Genomic DNA, 19,059 nt, shown 5'->3' on the forward strand with positions numbered 1-19,059 from the left:
TGTTAGGTACATGGAGCAAAGGACGTCACTAATGACAAGTATGGGTTCACTAGCGTTGATCTCAAAGATGTCGGATATAAGTTTGAACCCTTCATACTTACTAAAGATATTCGCCAAGTCTTTTATGTGACTGGCACAACAAAGAAGAAACGTCATGTGGTTCTCGCTGGGAAAAGACGCATCGTTTGAGTTGCAAACGTCGTTGATGTGGAGGAGTTCAATCAATTCGATGAAATTCCCCCTTTTGCTACTGCAATCGTGCCACGCCTTTCGCCGATCGAGGAAACTCCATACATCTTCCCCAACCATAACAAAGGGATCCATGTCAAGAAAGCAAGAAAATGACGAATTTGAATTTCAGTGTAAAATTTGTAATATTAATGTCACATTTGTAATATTAATGTCAAATTTGGCTTTTAAGTTTTTTTAATTGTTAATGTTAATGTCAAATTTGAATTTGTAATATTAATGTCAAAATATGATGGGTCATACTCATAGGTGATGGGTGACATTCATCACCTGTCACCTATGACTTATGCGCATGTTGTCGAGTCGAAGTAAAAGGTAACGGGTGACATTTATCACTCGTCACCTATTACTTATATGTATATATAACTTAGCTCTTCCCCGCGCGTGCGCACTCTCATTTTGGCTAAGTTTTTTTGGTTTCGTGCGCTAGGGTTCGCCGCCGCTGTGACCATCGTCGTCCCTAGTCTTCTCCTCCCCGCACCTCCCCGTCTCCGAGCTCTCCTCCGTGCCGGCCTCTTCCTCCCCGGCCACCTCCTCCGCAGTCTCTGACTCCCCGACGCGCCGGCCTCCTCCTCCCTGGCCACCTCCTCCCTAATGCGCCAGCCTCCTCCTCCATGGCCACCTCCTCCCCGACGCGTCGCCCTCCTCCTCCCTGGTCTCCGAGCTCTCCTCCGCGCCGGCATCCTCCTACCCGCTTAGTGAGTTTTCCTCTTCTATGATGATGCTCTTGACAGTGATGATTCTCTGTGATGATGCTCTGGACAGTGAGTTATTTTTGGAGTATTGCTCTGTGATGATGTAGTTGAACTGAAATTGGGCTTAGATAAAGGCTTGCGATGATGCTACTGTCAGTTTTGTTTTTGATATATGCTACTGTCAGTTTTATCTTGGCTAAGTATGTTCAATTCTGGGCCCTCTGTTTGATCACAACAGCATTGTCCAGAGACTCTTTTGATTTTTGTCCAGGCTCTGTTTGCTAGTTGAGAACTTAGGTAATAGCCCAATTGATGATGAGTTCAACAGAACAATTAGGGGGCAGGACATTTAATGTCTTGGGGCCAATTGTTATACATAGTCTGAGAGCAATTTCGTATATGTTTCATGCCTACTATCAGATCTTTGAGCAATTTCATATATGTTTCATATGTTGTTTACATGTCATGTGTAAAGATATCCATATGGTATGCTCCTGTCATTATTGTTTTTATGGAATATGGATATATATGCACTTATTATCTTATTTTTTACAACAATCCACTATATTACTCGATGATGAATTGAGAGCAGAATATACTAAACTTGATTTCTGGTATGAGCAGTATAGTTGCGAGCACTATATTACTCGATGATGAATTGTTGATTTGAGATTGGACATGTCATGCTAAGTACAATAGTTTTGACATGACTACTCTCTAGGTTTTTGTTGGCTTTGGCAGCTCCTAGAGATGAACTGATGTTCACTTGTTGTGTGTCTATGCATCTGAAAATCCTGTTGAGTTCATTCTCCCGTGAGATTCCATGATGTCTTATCTCTAGAGAGCTATGTTCAGGTTTTGGAAACTAGTTGAGAACTTAGATACATGCCTAGTCGATGATATGTCTATGTAACAACTAGAGATAAACTAGTTGAGAACTTTGTTCTGGGCCTGCTAGCTCTTGTTTTGTGTAGTTTAGTTTGGTTCCCCTCTTGTACAGTTATTTTATTAATATTTATATATCGCAGTAGGGGTCTCCCCTACTGTTTTCCCTGATAAAAAAACAGCTAGAGAGCAGAAACTCTGAGTCCTGGGGCCAACTATAGTGTTCTGAGAGCAATTCATTTGCAATATCAACCTGCTGCTCAATTATTGTTTTAGACATGATGTATGATTATCGAAATTAACCTTGATTCATTTTCTTTCCTCTATTGAGAAAAGAATATACTACACTTGATTTTCATGGGGCAGAAGAAGACTGTCACCCCTGAGAAACTAAAAGCACAGAGAACGCTAGCACTAGAGGGCCCCCAACACAAGATGGGGCGGATAGGAGCCTAAGCCCATACCCGGCGTCCTCCTTCGGCAATAGCAAAAGCCAGTATCACAGCCCAAGCCCTGACTCGTCACCGAATCGGGAGAGCCGACGATAGGCAAGTGACGAAGAATACAATCCCGCCGAAGAGGTATTGATGCGAGCGAGTCAATACATTTTATACTTGTTGAATGGAGGAATATTCTTTGTTTATGTCAACTCCACTTTTTTCTCTCTAGATGACGACAGTAGTCTCCAAGCTAGATAACTGGTAGTATTGCACAAGCCTGAAAGTCAAGTACACAAATACAGTGGCCGACAGACAAGGTTACCGTCATGAGAATTGATGCTGATGGGCTGCCAACAGATCAAAAGACCCTAAATAGATTCCGGAGATTCGCAGGCCTCATTGCTTGGGAGAGGGTACCGATAACGACTAAGTTTGAAGACCTCAGTGACGAAGTGAAGAGGGACTTGTTCAATAATATCGTCATGGAGTATCTGGAGTACCCTAGAAACATGAGCGAGCATCAAAAGAACACCGCAATGAAAGCGATCGCAAAACTTCACTGAAGCTTTAAGAGCAAGCTTGTAAATCAGTACTTAGCAAAAGGGGTGACACCCTTCGAGCGCTACAAGCACTTGAAACCAGAAGATTATGATGCTTTTGTGCAGATGAAGAACTCATAGAAGTTCAAGAAAGAGAGTGAGTAGAAGCAGCAGCTTCGAGCTAAGAACAAGCATGATCACAGGACCGGCGTAGCCAGGTACGCTAGGAAAAAGGTAAAATGGCGCGCAGAGGATGAGAAATTAGCCAGAGAAGACCGCAAGAATCCTTGTAATCAATTCCTGGGACGATCACGGCCATATTTGCGTGCAAGGGTTGAGCTGTCTGAAAGCCGGGAAATCACATTCAGAAACAGCGAAACCCAGGCAGTCGCAGAAAAAGTCAAAGAAAAGGCAGCCAAAGCCAGCCAAGGTTCTTTCACCGGGTCAGGGAACATGATGTTCTCACAGCGGAACCGGGTCAGGGAACATGATGTTCTCACAGCGGTGCTGGGAAACCTGGAGCACCCAGGTCGAGTGCGAGGTGTATCAAGTTCGCATGGCTGAAAATATGGCTTTCCCAAAGACATCAGGATATACAAGAAGAGGAAGAGATCGAGTGCAGTGGATGTGGATGCATTAACACGGGACATCATCCGGAAAGTTTACTCAAGCATCATGGGGTAGCTTGTAGCAAAGGGAATAGTGATTTTTATGCCACAAGATTTTAGCCCCGGAGCTGCAGGGAAGAGTAGCTACACCTCCAGGGAGGTCGAGCAACAAGTAGCTACTGCCGAGACTGAGCTGGATACAACTGACCTGATAGAAGGGCCCACGCCTTACAGCCTTGTAATTAGGCCTGACAGGTATCACCTCGAGGTTGCAAGGGGCCAGGTGTTTTCAGGCGTCCGTATCTTATATACAGTCCCGATATGTGCAGGCTATACCGTGAGTACGGTGGACATGGTACATAAGAATGCTACCGATCACGTGTTGGAGGTCCCCCCAATGAGAAAGTCATAACTCTCGGTGAAGCTCTTCATCAAAGGATCCAGTGGAAGAGGGGCGATATTGTGGTCTCTAGTGCATCCCAGTCTGGACGAGCTCCAAGTGCATTGCCGCCACGCCGCTCACTTCTAGAGAAGCCGGCTTCACCGCATTCTCCTCAGCATCTGGCAGCCTCGCTTACAGACCCAGTTCTGTGATGAATTCATTTGTGATTATGTAATGAATTCATTTCAACTTTGTAATATTTTCAATTCTGTGATGAAACAAGTTCTTATACAAGTGTGTTTGTCGATATGTATTTAGATGTGTTGCTATTGTTTGCAGGGAGAAAACGGCTGCTAAATCTTGACTACGTTCCAGGATGCAACCAGGAAACAGCTCATTCCTACAGGGCAAGAGAAACATAAGTGATGGGTAAACTATCTACCCGTCACTTATGTTATTTATAAGTGAATAAGCTACAAAAGCATTCTCAACTGATATGAGTTCCACATCTCAACTATTCTTGTACAATGTTCTTTGTATCAACCAAGCACTAAGAAATCGAGAATGACAAGTTAATCAGTTTTTAATGGATTTGGCTAGTGCTATGGACTCAAAGTTCGATAAGTATTGGGATGGGAATTACAACATGGCCCTTGTTATTGCCACCATACTTGATCCCTCGAAGAAAATGGATTTCTTAGACTTCTTTTATGAGAAGGTGTGCGAGCACTATGTTAACATCGACACAAATGTGACCTTAGCTAAAGAATGGTACACCAAGTACTTTGACTCTTTGAGGAATATGAAAAGCACAAGAGAAATAATGCAAACTCGCCTCATGTTAGTGCAGCAGGGAGTACTTTGGGTTCACCAGTCCATGGGAAAAGAAGAGTAGAAGAAGAATTTGTTGGATATCCCAAAGGCGAGGGAGGCATGTTCAAAAGTCAAAGCTTGAAGCATATTTAGAAGAAGAGTTTGTGAGAATCGATAAGAGTTTTGAAATTTTGAGCTCGTGAAAAACAAATGCCAACAAATACCTTATGTTATTAGCTATGGCACGTGATTTTCTGGCAATACCACTGAGCGTTGTTTCTTTAGAATCTGCACTGTAGCGGTTGGATTCTTGGTGACAATCAAAGCTCAATGATACCATAAACATTTGAAGCTCTTGTTTGTGGCAAAGATTGGCTATATGAATTTCCATGCAATGAAGGTACAATAAATATTCTGTTAGAAATATTTTGTTCTAAATGTTCTTAAGACTGGCTATAAGTTTGTAGTCCTATGTGCAGGTCAAATATGAGCATGATCAGAGCTTGTGTATTATGGATGCCTAATGGAGTTAACGGTAAACATGGCTACCTCAGTTTTCTTTAGAGATTCTGCTTGCTACATCTTTATACCCTCTCAGACTAATGTTGCATTATGTCATAAGGAATTGTGTTTCATATTAAGAGCATGATTGCACATCAAGAGCGTGTTTGGATTTGAGGAACTAATGGGATGTTTGGTTTGTGCTCTCAGGTAGCCCAGTCAACAAAATCAGCATACAAAACATGCTTTTAGTTCAATGTTTTGGCCAACCAAAGTTGGGGGTGAAAACTTTGGCTATTTGAGTTATGTCCAAGTCATACAAAAAGTTTTGTTGGTCAAATTTTATGAAGCATGATGTGAACCAAATTAGGATTGAATTTTATTTTGATTAGTAGCACCATGAACCAAACACTTTGAGATTCTAGAGTTCTAGGAAAGTATCGTATCAATCAAATACTCCTATCTCCATCAACATAAGACGTATTTTGATATGAGAAAACCTTCAAAAGTAGATTTTGAAATTTAATTTCTCTTATAATATATTATCAATCACTACAAAACCAATATCATCTTAAAAACATTTTGAATATGAATCTATTGATGCAATTTTTGTAAACTAGACGTCCATATATTTTGATTAATTGTTGATTAAAACTTATAAAATTTGATTTTTTCAAATCAAAATACGTCTATGAGCAAGTAATGAGAAATCTAAAGACAAGAAAGTTAAAGATATAAATCATAACATAAAAAAGTAGTAATTGTAATCTTTCTGCACATAGCAGAAAAGATATAATAGATCCATAGATCTAGAATAATAAATAGTAAACAAAAGCCTAAGCAAAATCTTTTCAAGACACATCTTCCAAAAATCAAAACTCGTCCAAAACCACACTTGGAACGGAAAGGGTCAAGAAAATAAAGAAAGCATACCCGGGCATCTATGATCTGTAACGCTTCAACCATCGCTCCTTCCTCGCCTACCTCGGTCTGTGTCCTCCCTCGGTTTCCTGCCAGTGGCGAAGGGGGCAGCAGTGTCAGCAGATGCAATACTAGTCAAGGATGCGCGATTGTGCAAACGGCTTGGAAGAAGGAGATGACGCGCTGCCTTTTTTTTTTTTTTTTTTTGACAGATGGTGACGTTTTGCTACTGATCTCTGTTGCGGCTGGAGGTTGAAAACAACCTAGCGAGCTGCCTTGCTTTTATTGGATTGTGGAAGGCCCAATGTGTAGCCCAGACATCCACTCTAGCCCACCCAAGCCCAGTGAAGAACACCATCTTCAATTAGGCCACCGAATCGAGGACCTTTTTATTTTTATATTTCAAAAATTATAAGAATAGATGTTCTTTTGAAAAATTTGCAAACTAGACTATAACATTTGAAAACATTACAAACTAGATTACTATCCCTCATTGGAAGGACGTCATTTAAAAAAATATTACGTTCGATTGCTCCCAAAATTCAAAATATCAAATAGTCATGAAAAAATTTGATGGTGTAAAAGATACTATATCTAACCACTAAATTTCAAACAAAACTATGATCTTTAGAATGAGAAAAAGATAAATTTCATTGACATAGTCTGATAGACTCTATAATTTTTTTTTTGAATTTTGGGAGCATTAAATATTATATTTTATTTATTTTTAATATATTCTTGTTAGAATGATAATAATATTTATTTTTTAAAACCCATCGCAAAGATAGCACGTATCGCTCTTCTACCGAATGATAATAGCCGAGGTTTACAATTATTTCATACGGACGTATATGTTTTACCTTTTTTATTTTCGAAATATAAAAATAAAAAATCCCGAATCGAGTGTCCTAAATGGATTGGACTGTTGATATTTTTATTTACACCTCGGCCTCTTCTATTTTCACGCAAACCCCCACATTTCTTGCCAGCCGACGACCACCTACCCACCGCGAGCATACCACCGTCCGTTCCGGATTCCCCTCCGCCGACGACGACCCCGACCGAAACCCTAATCCTAGGGGGTAAACGATGAGGCCCTCCGCGGCAGGGGTGGGCAGCGGCGTAGTGGGGAGGCGGAAGGCGGGGGCCGCCGCGGCGGCGGCCAGCCGGGAGTGGATGGTGGTGCCGGCTTCGGGGCCGGCGCGTGTGGAGGAGGCCGGGAAGCACGCGGTGATGGAGCGGACGGGGCTGCCCGCGCGCGACCTGAGGGTGCTCGACCCGCTGCTGTCGTACCCGTCCACCATCCTGGGCCGAGAGCGAGCCATCGTCGTCAACCTGGAGCGCGTCAAGGCCGTGATCACCGCCGCCGAGGTGCTGCTGCCAAACTCAAAGGACCCCGCCTTTGCGCGCTTCGTCCGCGACCTCCAGGCCCGCGTCCTCGCGTCCTCCTCGGACCAGGTGGTCTTTTTTAGCCCCAGCACCTCCCTCCCTATTAAGTGGGAAAATGTGCTGTTAGTCTTACGATATAGGATTGGAATCGTGGTATGAGGTTTCAACTGTGTGTGGAGGAGACTGTACTGCAGATCTGGGTTCAAGGTTCGAGCACATATGCTCTTATGCTCTGCCTAATTTACTGTGTTCTACCTTTGCTGATTTTGCATCATAGCGACAGGAGCCATGGTAGGCATGAACTGATGCAGTGGGCAAAAAGAGTTTTCCAAAATGGACAAGTTTGATAGCTAGGCTGAAATGAGGAATGTTAAGAATTTGAGATGGATTATTCCTATGTTTGGATCACTTGGTTTTGTTAGATACTGTGCTGAGGGGATGTAGCACTAATTGCTTTTTCCTCTCTCTATTAGGCTGCAGAGCTCACTGATATGGAGGGCGAATCATCTGTGGTTGCTTCACCATTTCCTGTTCCTAATTCACCCAAAGGACATGAATTGGAGATGACTAAGAAGACTGCTAATGTGGTGGGCGAAATGACTAGCAGCAGCAGTATGCCAGCATTGACTGCTGCGAAAGATGGAAATACTAAGGTTTTACCTTTCGAATTCCGAGCCCTTGAAGTGTGCCTTGAGTCAGCCTGCAGATGTCTGGAAGAGGAAGTATGTACTTGCATCTGGAAATTTTTGTCTGGGTATCTGGGTGCCTTTGAATTCATCTAGCTCTCATACATTCTGCATGTCATGCTTTTATTCGTTATGTGGGTTGTCCGGGAACTAAATCAATGTTTATAGAAAATTGGATAATTTCTTCAGATGTGCTTCCCAAAAGGACTTGGGGACTTCTTCGAAGTTTTCCATCTGCCTCATTTCTCAGCAAAACGGAGAGAGAGGAATCATAGTTATAGATGAAGTTATGCTTCTTGTAGAAGCTGACCTGTTTGAAATAGCTTTTGGCCATTATCTGTATGTTTCTTCTTATACTGTATTTGAGATAGTAAGGCTTATGGATTTCTTTTAAGATAGCTAAGTAGTTCTCGCATATAAATAACGTGTAGCCTCCTTTCAGATTCCTGTAGTGATTGACATCCTTTTTAATTCTTTCATAGACTTCGACTCTGGAGCAAGAGGCATATCCAGCATTAGATGAGCTGACATCGAAGATCAGCACATTAAACCTTGAGCGAGTTAGGCAAATCAAGAGCCGCCTGGTGGCTATATCTGGCCGTGTACAGAAGGTAGTCAATTAAAATTCTTCATAACTTCATGTCAATCTTTTTTCAATTTTGTCGAAGGTTGGTCCTTCTGGTTGCCGATAGAATCATATCTATGTTGTTTGGATGGTGGAGATAAATGAGGGGTGTCTGGTGTGTTCATGTGATCAAACATATTTTGTTGTTATGTGCTACTGCTGTCACATAGGCAGGCGGGCTGTGTCCGTTATAAGTTCCTTGCAAGAAACCTGTTTACTTTACTAATGTTCTTGGCCCTTGTGAAAATATTATGTTCTGCAAGGTGAGGGATGAGCTTGAGCATTTATTGGATGATGAAATGGATATGGCTGAAATGTACTTGACTGAGAAGCTTACTCAACAAGAAATCAGTGAGACTTCATCTAGAGTTGAGGTCGATGATCCATCTCAAATGGAGGATAGGCAAGTCACTAAAGCAAGATATTTCTACTTTTCTTTGAAAGAACAGAACAAGCTACACTCTCATTTGTTATATCCATAGATGACCTGAACTTGTTTGTATGCACCTCGTTGCAAGTTTTTTCATGTACCAATTTGTTAATATATTCTATCATTTTCTTTGCATGTAGGGATGAAGATTATAGAAGTGAGGCAGATGGAAGCAATGGTAGCTTTATTGCTTATAAGCCTAACATTGAAGAACTGGAAATGCTTTTAGAGGCTTACTTTGTGCAAATTGATGGCACACTTAATAAGCTATCACATGTAACTGACCTTCACTTACCCTCCTATTTGCATCATTCCTAATACTTTTGTGTTTACTCGCTAATATTGTTAACAGCAAATGTTTTCTTGAAGTGAATATCACTTCAGAATTGCTAAATTTTGATGAAATTTTGTGACATGTTGAGATGATGGTGCCAAAAGTGAATGAATAAATAAAAAGTTATGTTAGGAGTTATGAATGCTCAAGATATTATACTTTTATATGTTGGCAAAGTATTAGACTTATTGATTCGATTGAGCATTCTCTGCCATTATTTTTTTGGTTTATTCTACAGTTCTATATAAATGGTGCAACATTTCTGTTTGGTTTAGTAATGACATGATGTCTCTGAACAAGCTAATCGTACGACACGGTTTAGTGAACAAGCTAATCTTAGGACACGGTTTACTAAAGACATGATGTCTCTATACATGATGGTGCTCTGTGTTTAGTGAATCCTTTGGCATCGGCTTAGTTTATTATTAACCTAATTACTGGTTGTTCTTTACTGTGCTTTCTTTTGATGTACCATGAGCTATTGTCACTAGTGTAGGGAGTTTCACATTCACGGATTGATGAATCAAGTTCTGATGATTTCTTATTCCCGCATGTTCTGAGCCTTCACATGTCCTTTCTGTACTTGAAGCTGAGGGAGTATGTTGACGATACAGAAGATTATATCAATATAATGCTGGACGACAAGCAGAATCAGCTTCTACAGATGGGGGTTATGCTCTCGACTGCAACTGTCGTCATTACTGCTGGAGTGGCTGTAGTTGGTATTTTTGGGATGAATATTGGCATATCACTTTACAATCCCGCAACTGAGGAGGAGACTCGAGCGGCAAATATAAAATTTTGGGAAACTACTTTCGGGACCATTGCTGGCTGCATGATTATGTACATAATAGCCATGGGTTGGGGGAAGAGAAGTGGATTACTGCAATGATGGCACATCTCACCTGAACCCAAAGATTACTGGATTGACAAAGTTATCCAAAAGAGAGTTTCGGCATGCAGGTCGGTCATATTGCTGCCTGAAAATATATCCATTACTTGATTAGTTCGCCTATGCTAGCAACATAAAAAGGTTACGATTTTTTATGTATTCCTTGTAAACTGGTAATGGTAGTGAAAGAATACTGCTGTACCATTTGTTGCCAGAGAGCTCTCATGGCAACCCAGTCATTTGTGTTGCACCATCTTTACCACATTAGGTGTGCGCACCTCTTTACCGAACTAGGTGCAGTTCCTGCACTTGCTACTGTATGTATCTTGCTACCTGTAACTTGTTGTAAATGAAGTATAGCGTAAAGAAAATGCTACAGGTCTGTCTTGTCTGACGGAAAAACTTATCATCGCTATGTTATGTCCATGTTCAGAGGGAGGGAGGGAGAGTCTCAATGTTCTATGTGTAAGTTTGTAGGCTTGTGATATGATTGCTTTTCTTTTTTCTATCTTGCCGGGAACTACAAACCTTGCAACAGAGTCATTTGGTTCGGAGTTTTCGGCGTTTAGAGCTCCAACTTCCAAACAGCCACGAATAGCAACGGCTTGTGTTTGTTTCAGGTTTTTTTAGATTTATGTCATTACAAATGTTACGGTTTTAAAATATGCTACTACACTTTTGGTATTTGGAATGATATTATTATAAATCTTTTGAAATTGGATGTATGTCATTACAAATATATTGAAATTGGATAAATGATATTACAAATCTCTTAAAATTGGATGCCATTGCAAATATTTTAAAATTTAATCATGCCATTACGAAATATGTCTGAGACTATAATGACGTGGATCAAATTTTATTAGATTCAAAATTGTAGTATTTATAGTAATGGCATAAATTTAGACGTACTCACTAGACAGAAAAGATTTAGGCCCACCTTGGGACGAGGCCCAGCCTGAACCACCACTCTCAGACCTCAGCCCAAAAGAGGATCCCCGGCCGTCCATTGGAGATACCTCGTGTCGAGAAGACGCCGCAGCCGTCGCCAAATCCCTCAATCCGCCGCGGAGAAGCGCAGCCAGAGAGACCGGAGAAGAAGATGGTGCGGGTGGCGACCTACTTCGCGATGACCTTCGGGGCGTTCCTCTTCTGGCAGTCCATGGACAGGGTCCACGTCTGGATCGCCCTCCACCAGGACGAGAAGGTAAACTAATTTCTGGCCCAACCTTTTCCCCTTCTCCCTCTGAATTCGAATTCATTCTTTGTTGTTATCCTTGTGCCGCTTGTGGATTCCATGATCCGCGTAGCTCGTTAGATCCGATTCTTCTCTGTCTGTGATTAGCTGTTACTCAAACCACATTAATCTTCGAATGGTTTAGAGGTTGCTGGATCCGACCTTGCCTGATGAATTATGTATTCGGGAAGGAAGCTAGGCTTATCTGAGTTTTCTTAGACGATAGGCTGCGCTACTTTTTTTTCATTCTTTTCTGAATTATGCACCTCCATTTTTTGTGGCTGCGCTACTTTTTTTCATTCTTTTCTGAAAGTAGCCCATTCCTAACAAAAGACATGTACCGTAGGAAAGAAACGGCATCTATCACCTTCTAGGAATTTACTTCATGAACTTGCAACTATGGCACATGATTTTTGCAGCTGCAGCGCTGCTCCATTCATCAGGCAGGCCTCCACCTACGAAAATTGTTGCCTCTAGCGTCCCATAGCTGCACTAAAATGTGAATTAAAAGTTAATCTTAACTGTATCAGCTACCTCATGCTGTAAGGTCGTATGATTATGATTCGTCCTGAGTCCTGAGTGTCCAGGGACAAATGCAGAGTTGTTTAGAATGAGCTAGGGTGCATTGCCAAGGGCAACTTGTAACCTATTTGTAAACACACCATAGTGATAGTATTTAGGTATTTTTACACCGTGACACTTCGATACTGTGATTAAACTTAGTCTCTATCGTACCCAGTGGACACTGTTGAGACTTCTGAGGGATGGAAATTTGCTGTCGTTGTGTTTCCCTGGATTCTGTATGCATGTTTAATCCTTTTTGGATCCCCATTTTTCTAAGTTGATTTTAAGACATGACGACAATATGTTCCTCTGTAGTGCTAGACTAAAACAGACAGATGAGTTTAGTTTTTTTGTGTACTGTTTTCACCAGGAACACCATTACTACCCATAAACGCACCCCACCACCAAAACCACTACCATTCCTCTATGCAAATACATGTACCGTCAGCTGATAGTGGCTTTATTCTTTCAGAAAGAGAGGATGGAAAGGGAGCTGGAGATAAAGAGAATGCAGGCAGAGCTAATGGCCCAAGCTAAAGAGAGTGAATCATGATTATCTTTCAGCCAATGGTTTCAGGCAGTTCCTTTATCACATTTCCTCTGATGTACTTTCCAAGTGATACCTTGACGAATGTATGCTTGACACCTCCAATAAATTAAGAGATGCTATAAATTTGTTAAATGCAAGCAGCTATGCTCATGTTGAATTATTTCCAATTTGTAGAACAACACGAGCCTACCCCACCTTGCTTGGGACAAAAGGCTTTGTTGTTGCTGTTGTTGTTATAGAACAGCATGACTCAAACTCTCAGATGTTGGATCTGACTGCAAGGTGTTGTGTTCTAGTGCTGTTTCACAATTGACTTGAAGTCCTTGTTGTTTGATGAAATAAAATGTATAGCGGTGTTTCAGTAAACTCGTGTTACGTTTGCTCCTGTTCCGGCAGAGATGTTTTGAACATTTTGGTTGCTTTTCTCCCGTGCTGTTCTATGTGAAGTGTAAATATTTGCAGTTCTATCGAGCCCGTGCTGTTTTGTCCATTGCCTTGCGCAGTGACACCTTTTTCGTTCTTATGTCCGCTCTTTTTTGTGGGTGATCCGAAGCAGCTTAAATCGGCAAAAGCATTTTTCCTGTTCGCTTGCTCATGGCTATTGAATTTGTGGCGACTCCAGCTTGTTTAGGTAAAAGTAAAAAAAGAAGGTATAGCCATTTGATACTTCATGAGTCTGAGCGGATCAAAACTTTTACCAAGAGCAAGCTGGATCATAAATTCATGATTTGAGTTACAAAGAAAGGAAGGACGTCCGTTTTGCTTTCAGGTCATTGACCAGCATCTCAGGGGAAAGAAAAATGGTGTGGTCTGCTAGCACTAAATTTGTTTGTAATGGTTGTAATCTGTAACTTGTTGTAAGCTTGTTATTGGTCATGGAAGAATGGGAGGGGGTGTCCTAATCTTTTGTGAAGAATTGGTTGTTTTGAATTTTATACTTCTACAAAGAAAAGACGTGCAAACTCTTGTGTATTCTAGAAAAAAAAGAAGGAAATAAGTCCTCAAAGATTTCATGAATTTTAAGCTATGATTTATCACATATTAGCCTGTTTAACAACACAGGCAGTTTTTACAACATATTCCTGCTCATTAGCTCGGACCTCGCAAAAGAATTCTACAAACATAGAACAGGCATGTACATAGCTCAACATAGAACATACATCTCAAAAACAGCCAAAAAAAAAAAAAAACTGGTACGCTCTCACAAACTACCCTGACAGCCCCAGGCTGATACTACATTTGCTCAATACTGGGAGGAGGAGCCCATGTGCTTCCTGCTGGCCAGAGAAGAAAAAACCCTGGCAGCCTTCACCTTCTTCACCAGAAGTCCCCATTTATCGTCATCGTTGCCGGCCTTCGCCGCCGCCTTCTCCTGCTCCTTGCGCTTGAACTGCCTGCACGGCACAACAACAACAATGTCAGGTGTAAGCCTGCTGAAGGTTGTAACGAAGCAGGTGCTACGTGCTAGCATGTGTGTTTGTTGTCGGGCGCTTACATGCACAGCGGGGTGTTGCACCGGCCGGGTTGGTCGCAGAGCGCGGCGTGGAGCCGGAGGAGCTGCCACATGCGCTGGCACAGCGCGCAGCTCTTGCGGTGGCACTTGGAGAAGTGGCGGATGAGCAGCTGCAGCCCCCGGCACGTCGCGTACAGCGCGCACGGCGACGGCGCGGGCGCCCGCCCCGCCGGCCCGACCTCCGTGCACCCCTCCGTGCAGATGTGGTCCAGGCAGTCCATCGCCTCGCTCAGCTCCATGTACACGCGCTGCTCCGCGCGCTTCCGCCGCCACCTGCGACGCCGCTGCACGTCGAAACCGCGCATGCATCGGTCAGTGCTTAGCTCACTAGGCTGGAGTAAATTCGTAACCAAAATTTGAAGAGAAAACACGTGCATTGTGAACTTGCAAACAAACATAAACATGATTTCGATGGGTAACGTGTCCGTTCTAGAAATTGATTCGCGTCAAAACAGAATCTAGAAATTGATCAACGATTCTTCCAGTGATTTTCCTATCCTTGGGTTGGATACTGTTAAAGGTTAGAACTAAAGTAGCCGCCAAGATTCTGCTGATCGACTTTTGTCAGACCAAAAGGCTGTTTGGTCTCAAATCTTAACCATGACCACGAACTACTTCAGGGCACGATCACTTCCACCTAAATAAAACGTTTAAAATACCGGGAACGGCAAGGTCGGAGATGTGAACATTCGCCAACCATTCGTCATGGACGGGCCGACCTAAACCGCCCCGAACAGACGCACCAACCACATAAAAAACATACTGGTGTCATGTCATCTTTTGCGCACGAACGCGACATGGAGGCCCGGACATGTCCACCATTTCCTGGAACAAAGTTTGACAGATTGGGCATCGTGATGAAAACCATGTTCCCTGCTGGCGCACTGAGAGAGGCATCATCATCTTTCGTCGCACTATCGTTTGGTGCAAGTGTCAACACGCCCACTCATCGTGTCACATGACACTAGTGAGGTGTACACAATTGACAGCGTGGTCCACTCAACGCTGAGAAGCTCATCACCTACGTACCAGATCGGCCTCGTGCAGACGCTGTAGGATGTCGAGCTCCTGCCAGGGATCGTTCTCCTGCAGGAACTGCCACGCCTCCGTCCTCTCCACGGCCGCGAACTCCTTGGCCAGCAGCCTCGTGCACCGCAGGTGCAGCCGCGGCGCGTCGCAGAGGCTGGCGAGCTGCAGCACGTCCACCACCGAGTCCGCGGTGAGCCGGGCGCCGATCGCTCCCTCGCACGACCGCTTCAGCCAGGGCACCTGGTACGCGTGCGCCAGCACCAGCACCTGCATCGCGTACTTCTCCATGTCCTCCGACTCCTCTTCTCCCTCGCCGCACCTGCCGGTTCAGAACGTGTCATTAAGCGTCACCCGCGATCATTGAAAATTAAAACATGCACATTAGTTTAGACTCCGTTTTTTTTTTTTTTGCAAAGGGAAGGGGATTGTGTTAAAGATGAAGCACAGATTATTCCCATATTACACTCTTTCACCCTTCACGTTGCCTCAGGTGGAAGGAGCAACGCAGAATACCACAACCACACAACAATTCTCGTATCGGAATCGTCGAGCAACCCTAAACTTTGGATACGCTGCAAGATCAAACGTCCCAGAATCGACTCCGAAGCGCATCTAACTCCATGGTGGAACATCAACAGTTGCTTCACCTGCTGTAGCACGGGAATCTCAAAACCAGCACCTCATTCCTCGGAACGACCGATTTAGGAGGCACGATAACATCATCCATAGCCGTTAGCAGAGACACCGAGGATAGCAACAACGGCAAGGAAGACTAAAATCAACGGTCAACAAAGTGGCGCCGACTCAATTTTCAACATACCACCTCTTAGGGTAAAACCTAGTGATTTATTTTGGACTAAAACTACTGCTACTAGAAGATCTAGACGGGGAGGGCTCCCACTCCTTCTCATCACCAGTGGCGAGAACGCCGAAGGAGGATGGAGGGGGGTGGCAGAGTGGTGGCTGGTGGAAGCCCTAGCGCAAGGTCGATTTGCAAGAGCAGGCTGTTGGCGAGTTTAGTTTAGACTCTGTTTGAAACACATGAATCTTTTCTGATTCTTACCGTCGTCCAGTAAAATTTCTAAAAGATTCCTGTGTTCCAAATAGACCCGTCGTAACGGACAACGGAGGTATCATATAAGAAGAATCTTCGACAGGCTCCACAAGAACCTTCGTTCCAAGGCGAGGCTGCGGTCATTTCGGCCGTCCCTTTCTCGACGTCCACATGAAAGAGTAGGAAAAAGTTTCCATCCAAGCCCGCGAGCAACATGATGATAGCGCCGCGCGCGGCCGGTGGTCCGGCCGTTCCCGCGACAGCAACAGGTGCCGATCGTGCGATGCGATGATTCGCACGTCGGGAGGGGAGGGTCTAACTGGGCAGGCGCTACCAACCAACCGAACGGCGGGAAAACGCCATTTCACCCCGTGCGCTTTTCATCCCTTTTTTTTCACTGCCGTCCTATTCTCTGCCAAAAAGCCACAAGATTTTACGGCGATTTCCGGTGTTGGTCTTCGGGGGTTTGGCGGATCGGCGCGGTTTTGTGTGGCTTGTATGTTTAAATTTACCTCTCACCATGCGTGGAGCACAAGAAGAAAACTAGAATTTCCATCATGTTTTTAACATCTAGCAGTGCAAAAGTTTGATAGCAACTTAGCGTAACGATGAAAATATTCCTCTCGAGAATTGAATTATAAAAGTAGATTTTTTCAACAAAAACAAGCATGATCGTCCAGGGCTACGCATGTGCCCTGTGTTTCTCTCCTCGTGCGTTTATAATGCTCCTAATTAGCCTTGACAAGCCATATACTTCCTCTTGCCAGCTTGCAAGTAACGAACGTGTGCGAAAATAAGACCAGCAACAGCAAATTCCGGGAGGAAGGAGACACGGTATACCTGCCGGCGTACAGGAGGCGGACGAAGGCCGCCGCGGCGTTGTCGGTCACGCCGCGGATCCGGATGACGGCCCTGCCGGCCTTGCCGCTGTCCCGGTTCTTCTGCATGCGGCGCTGCATGATGCTCCCGAGCACCGGCGACGCAGAGGCCTGGCGGAAAACAAAACGGAGGAGAAGGCCTCCCGTCAGACGGGACGATCGCAACAGCGATTGGGAGCGCTTGCAAACAGAACGATGCGCCAAGAAACGTCCCCCTGGAAGGATACTTACAAGAACAGATGAATGCGCGGGGATCCTCCTGCGGCCGCCGGCGGTGACGACGTCGACGTCGAACTCGGCGGCGGGGGCGGTTGCGTCGCCGTCGCCGCAGCCGGCCCGTGGTGCCTCGCACATCTTCTCCGGTGCGGATAAAAGAATCGCGACAGAACAGAAATGGGAGAAACGAAAGGTGAGAAAAATATCTGCGAAGAGAGCGAGATGTTTGGTGAGATGTCGCTGCGTGCGTTCGTCTGTGACGGAGGCAAAATTGCGGCGGGCGTTTGAAGGTTTATATAGAGCAGCCGGCACGGAAAACTCCTCCAAAAACTGCGTTGATTCCGACCGTTCCATGTTTCCAACGTAGCCCTTGGAATAGATGTGATTCTAGAAATATAACTCCATAAATTTTTATTTTGATCATCTATATTATCATATTTATATCTATTGATTTTCTCATTTATTTTATAATTTTTTTTATCTTTTTCTCTAATACAAATCTTAATATAAATAAACGATTCCGATAAACTATATATCTGGTGGATTTTCTTGTTGTGATTCTTCTGTTGCCACTTGCCGGGGTTAGCTCGGTTCTGCTTACGCGGCGCTGTTGATCAATTCCTACTGTTAAAAAAGACTTCTATACAAATGGTAGTGTGTGTGAACGAACGAACTCCTTCGGGACAGACCAACCGATAGACATTTAGCGCTTTTTTTTTTTTTGCAACATGAGGATCATGAATCACGAAAGTAGCAAGCTCTTCGCCGCAGACCCTCATGTTGGTAATTTATTATCCATTATCTATCCTTACCATGCAAACGCAATGATGATTTCAAGGGAGCAAAAACATATGCGCTAAAAAAAAGTAGCAAAAGAAATCTTGTTGGCAAGAGGTCGAGGACTTGAGGTGATGGCCGACACGAGCCGAAAGAAACGAGTTACTAGTTCCTGTGAAAGAAAATAAAGGCGGTTGCAATATATTAACCGTCTGTATTTTTGTTTTTTTTCAAACGATGGCTCTGTTCGTTTCTCATTAAATTCTGGATTCTGTATTATAGATTGCGAATGGTAGAAGTTTATTTTAACTAAGTTGTGAATTGTGTCATAATACAGACATATATTTACAAAATTCACTTTCAAAATCTGATCGTTTATTTGCACAATCCACAATTCAGATGCAAACAAACAATACCTTATGCACGTGATCTCCCGTCTCTCAATTGAGTTTATGTTCGTTCCCACCCCTGTCTACCTTCAATTATCTCCGATGGCAAAGACACCGTTAAATCTACTCTTACAACCCTGTCATGCTAACCTGGCGCGTCGAGATGCCTCCACCCCACCATGACCCATCGGCCATCCTTTGCCGTCTCGCCGCCCCACACCACCTTCTCTAACAGGCTGACTTGTTTCCCCAAGCTTCTTTCTAAGCTCATGAAGCACACCGACGATCCTGAGACCCTCTCCCAAACTTTAAACCACACTGCCCATTGTTGTTTGATTTTTGCTTTTAAATTTCAACGTCTAAAATTAAGAAGCGTGGAAAAAAATCTAATTATAAATAGTTGAGGGTGCTTCGCTTAAATCTACCATCTGACGCGAGAAGTGACGGTCGAGGGGTCGCACAC

The 19,059-nt window shown here is 43.7% G+C and overlaps 3 protein-coding genes across 4 annotated transcripts; 2 read left to right on the plus strand and 1 right to left on the minus strand.

Moving 5' to 3' along the window:
• Positions 1 to 6,983: 6,983 nt before the first annotated feature.
• Positions 6,984 to 10,795, plus strand: LOC133909403 (magnesium transporter MRS2-F). Of its 2 annotated transcripts, none has more exons than XM_062351824.1 (6): positions 6,984 to 7,494; positions 7,896 to 8,144; positions 8,591 to 8,719; positions 8,997 to 9,136; positions 9,304 to 9,439; positions 10,087 to 10,795. In XM_062351824.1, exons 1-6 carry the CDS (start codon positions 7,123 to 7,125, stop codon positions 10,387 to 10,389), a joined length of 1,329 nt encoding a protein of 442 aa, XP_062207808.1. In that variant the 5' UTR covers positions 6,984 to 7,122; the 3' UTR covers positions 10,390 to 10,795. The 2 variants fall into 2 exon arrangements, with proteins under 2 accessions (XP_062207808.1, XP_062207809.1); XM_062351825.1 differs by having other exon boundaries at positions 6,984 to 7,491.
• A 571-nt stretch (positions 10,796 to 11,366) lies between these two features.
• On the plus strand, positions 11,367 to 12,900 carry LOC133909405 (uncharacterized). Its single transcript, XM_062351827.1, has 2 exons — positions 11,367 to 11,596; positions 12,663 to 12,900. The coding sequence occupies exons 1-2, from the start codon at positions 11,492 to 11,494 to the stop codon at positions 12,741 to 12,743; spliced, it is 186 nt and encodes a 61-aa protein (XP_062207811.1). The 5' UTR covers positions 11,367 to 11,491; the 3' UTR covers positions 12,744 to 12,900.
• An 848-nt stretch (positions 12,901 to 13,748) lies between these two features.
• On the minus strand, positions 13,749 to 17,708 carry LOC133909404 (BTB/POZ and TAZ domain-containing protein 1-like). The gene is made up of 5 exons (XM_062351826.1): positions 17,446 to 17,708; positions 17,177 to 17,325; positions 15,283 to 15,601; positions 14,236 to 14,537; positions 13,749 to 14,134 (listed from the first exon to the last, which is right to left on the minus strand). Exons 1-5 carry the CDS (start codon positions 17,566 to 17,568, stop codon positions 13,984 to 13,986), a joined length of 1,044 nt encoding a protein of 347 aa, XP_062207810.1. The 5' UTR covers positions 17,569 to 17,708; the 3' UTR covers positions 13,749 to 13,983.
• Positions 17,709 to 19,059: the final 1,351 nt, after the last annotated feature.

This window comes from Phragmites australis, chromosome 2 (assembly GCF_958298935.1).
Source record: "Phragmites australis chromosome 2, lpPhrAust1.1, whole genome shotgun sequence".
NCBI classification, from domain to species: Eukaryota; Viridiplantae; Streptophyta; class Magnoliopsida; order Poales; family Poaceae; genus Phragmites; species Phragmites australis.

Excerpts from the sequence above, each read along its gene's own strand:
- LOC133909403 (XM_062351824.1), top strand. The coding sequence starts at position 7,123 with ATGAGGCCCTCCGCGGCAGGGGTGGGCAGCGGCGTAGTGGGGAGGCGG. Across the intron at positions 7,495-7,895 it reads CGTCCTCCTCGGACCAGGTG|GCTGCAGAGCTCACTGATAT; the intron begins GTCTTTTTTAGC and ends TCTCTCTATTAG. Across the intron at positions 8,145-8,590 it reads GCAGATGTCTGGAAGAGGAA|ACTTCGACTCTGGAGCAAGA; the intron begins GTATGTACTTGC and ends ATTCTTTCATAG.
- LOC133909405 (XM_062351827.1), top strand. The coding sequence starts at position 11,492 with ATGGTGCGGGTGGCGACCTACTTCGCGATGACCTTCGGGGCGTTCCTC. Across the intron at positions 11,597-12,662 it reads CCCTCCACCAGGACGAGAAG|AAAGAGAGGATGGAAAGGGA; the intron begins GTAAACTAATTT and ends TTATTCTTTCAG.
- LOC133909404 (XM_062351826.1), bottom strand. The coding sequence starts at position 17,568 with ATGTGCGAGGCACCACGGGCCGGCTGCGGCGACGGCGACGCAACCGCC. Across the intron at positions 17,326-17,445 it reads CCGCGCATTCATCTGTTCTT|GCCTCTGCGTCGCCGGTGCT; the intron begins GTAAGTATCCTT and ends GTTTTCCGCCAG. Across the intron at positions 14,135-14,235 it reads TGCAACACCCCGCTGTGCAT|GCAGTTCAAGCGCAAGGAGC; the intron begins GTAAGCGCCCGA and ends TGTGCCGTGCAG.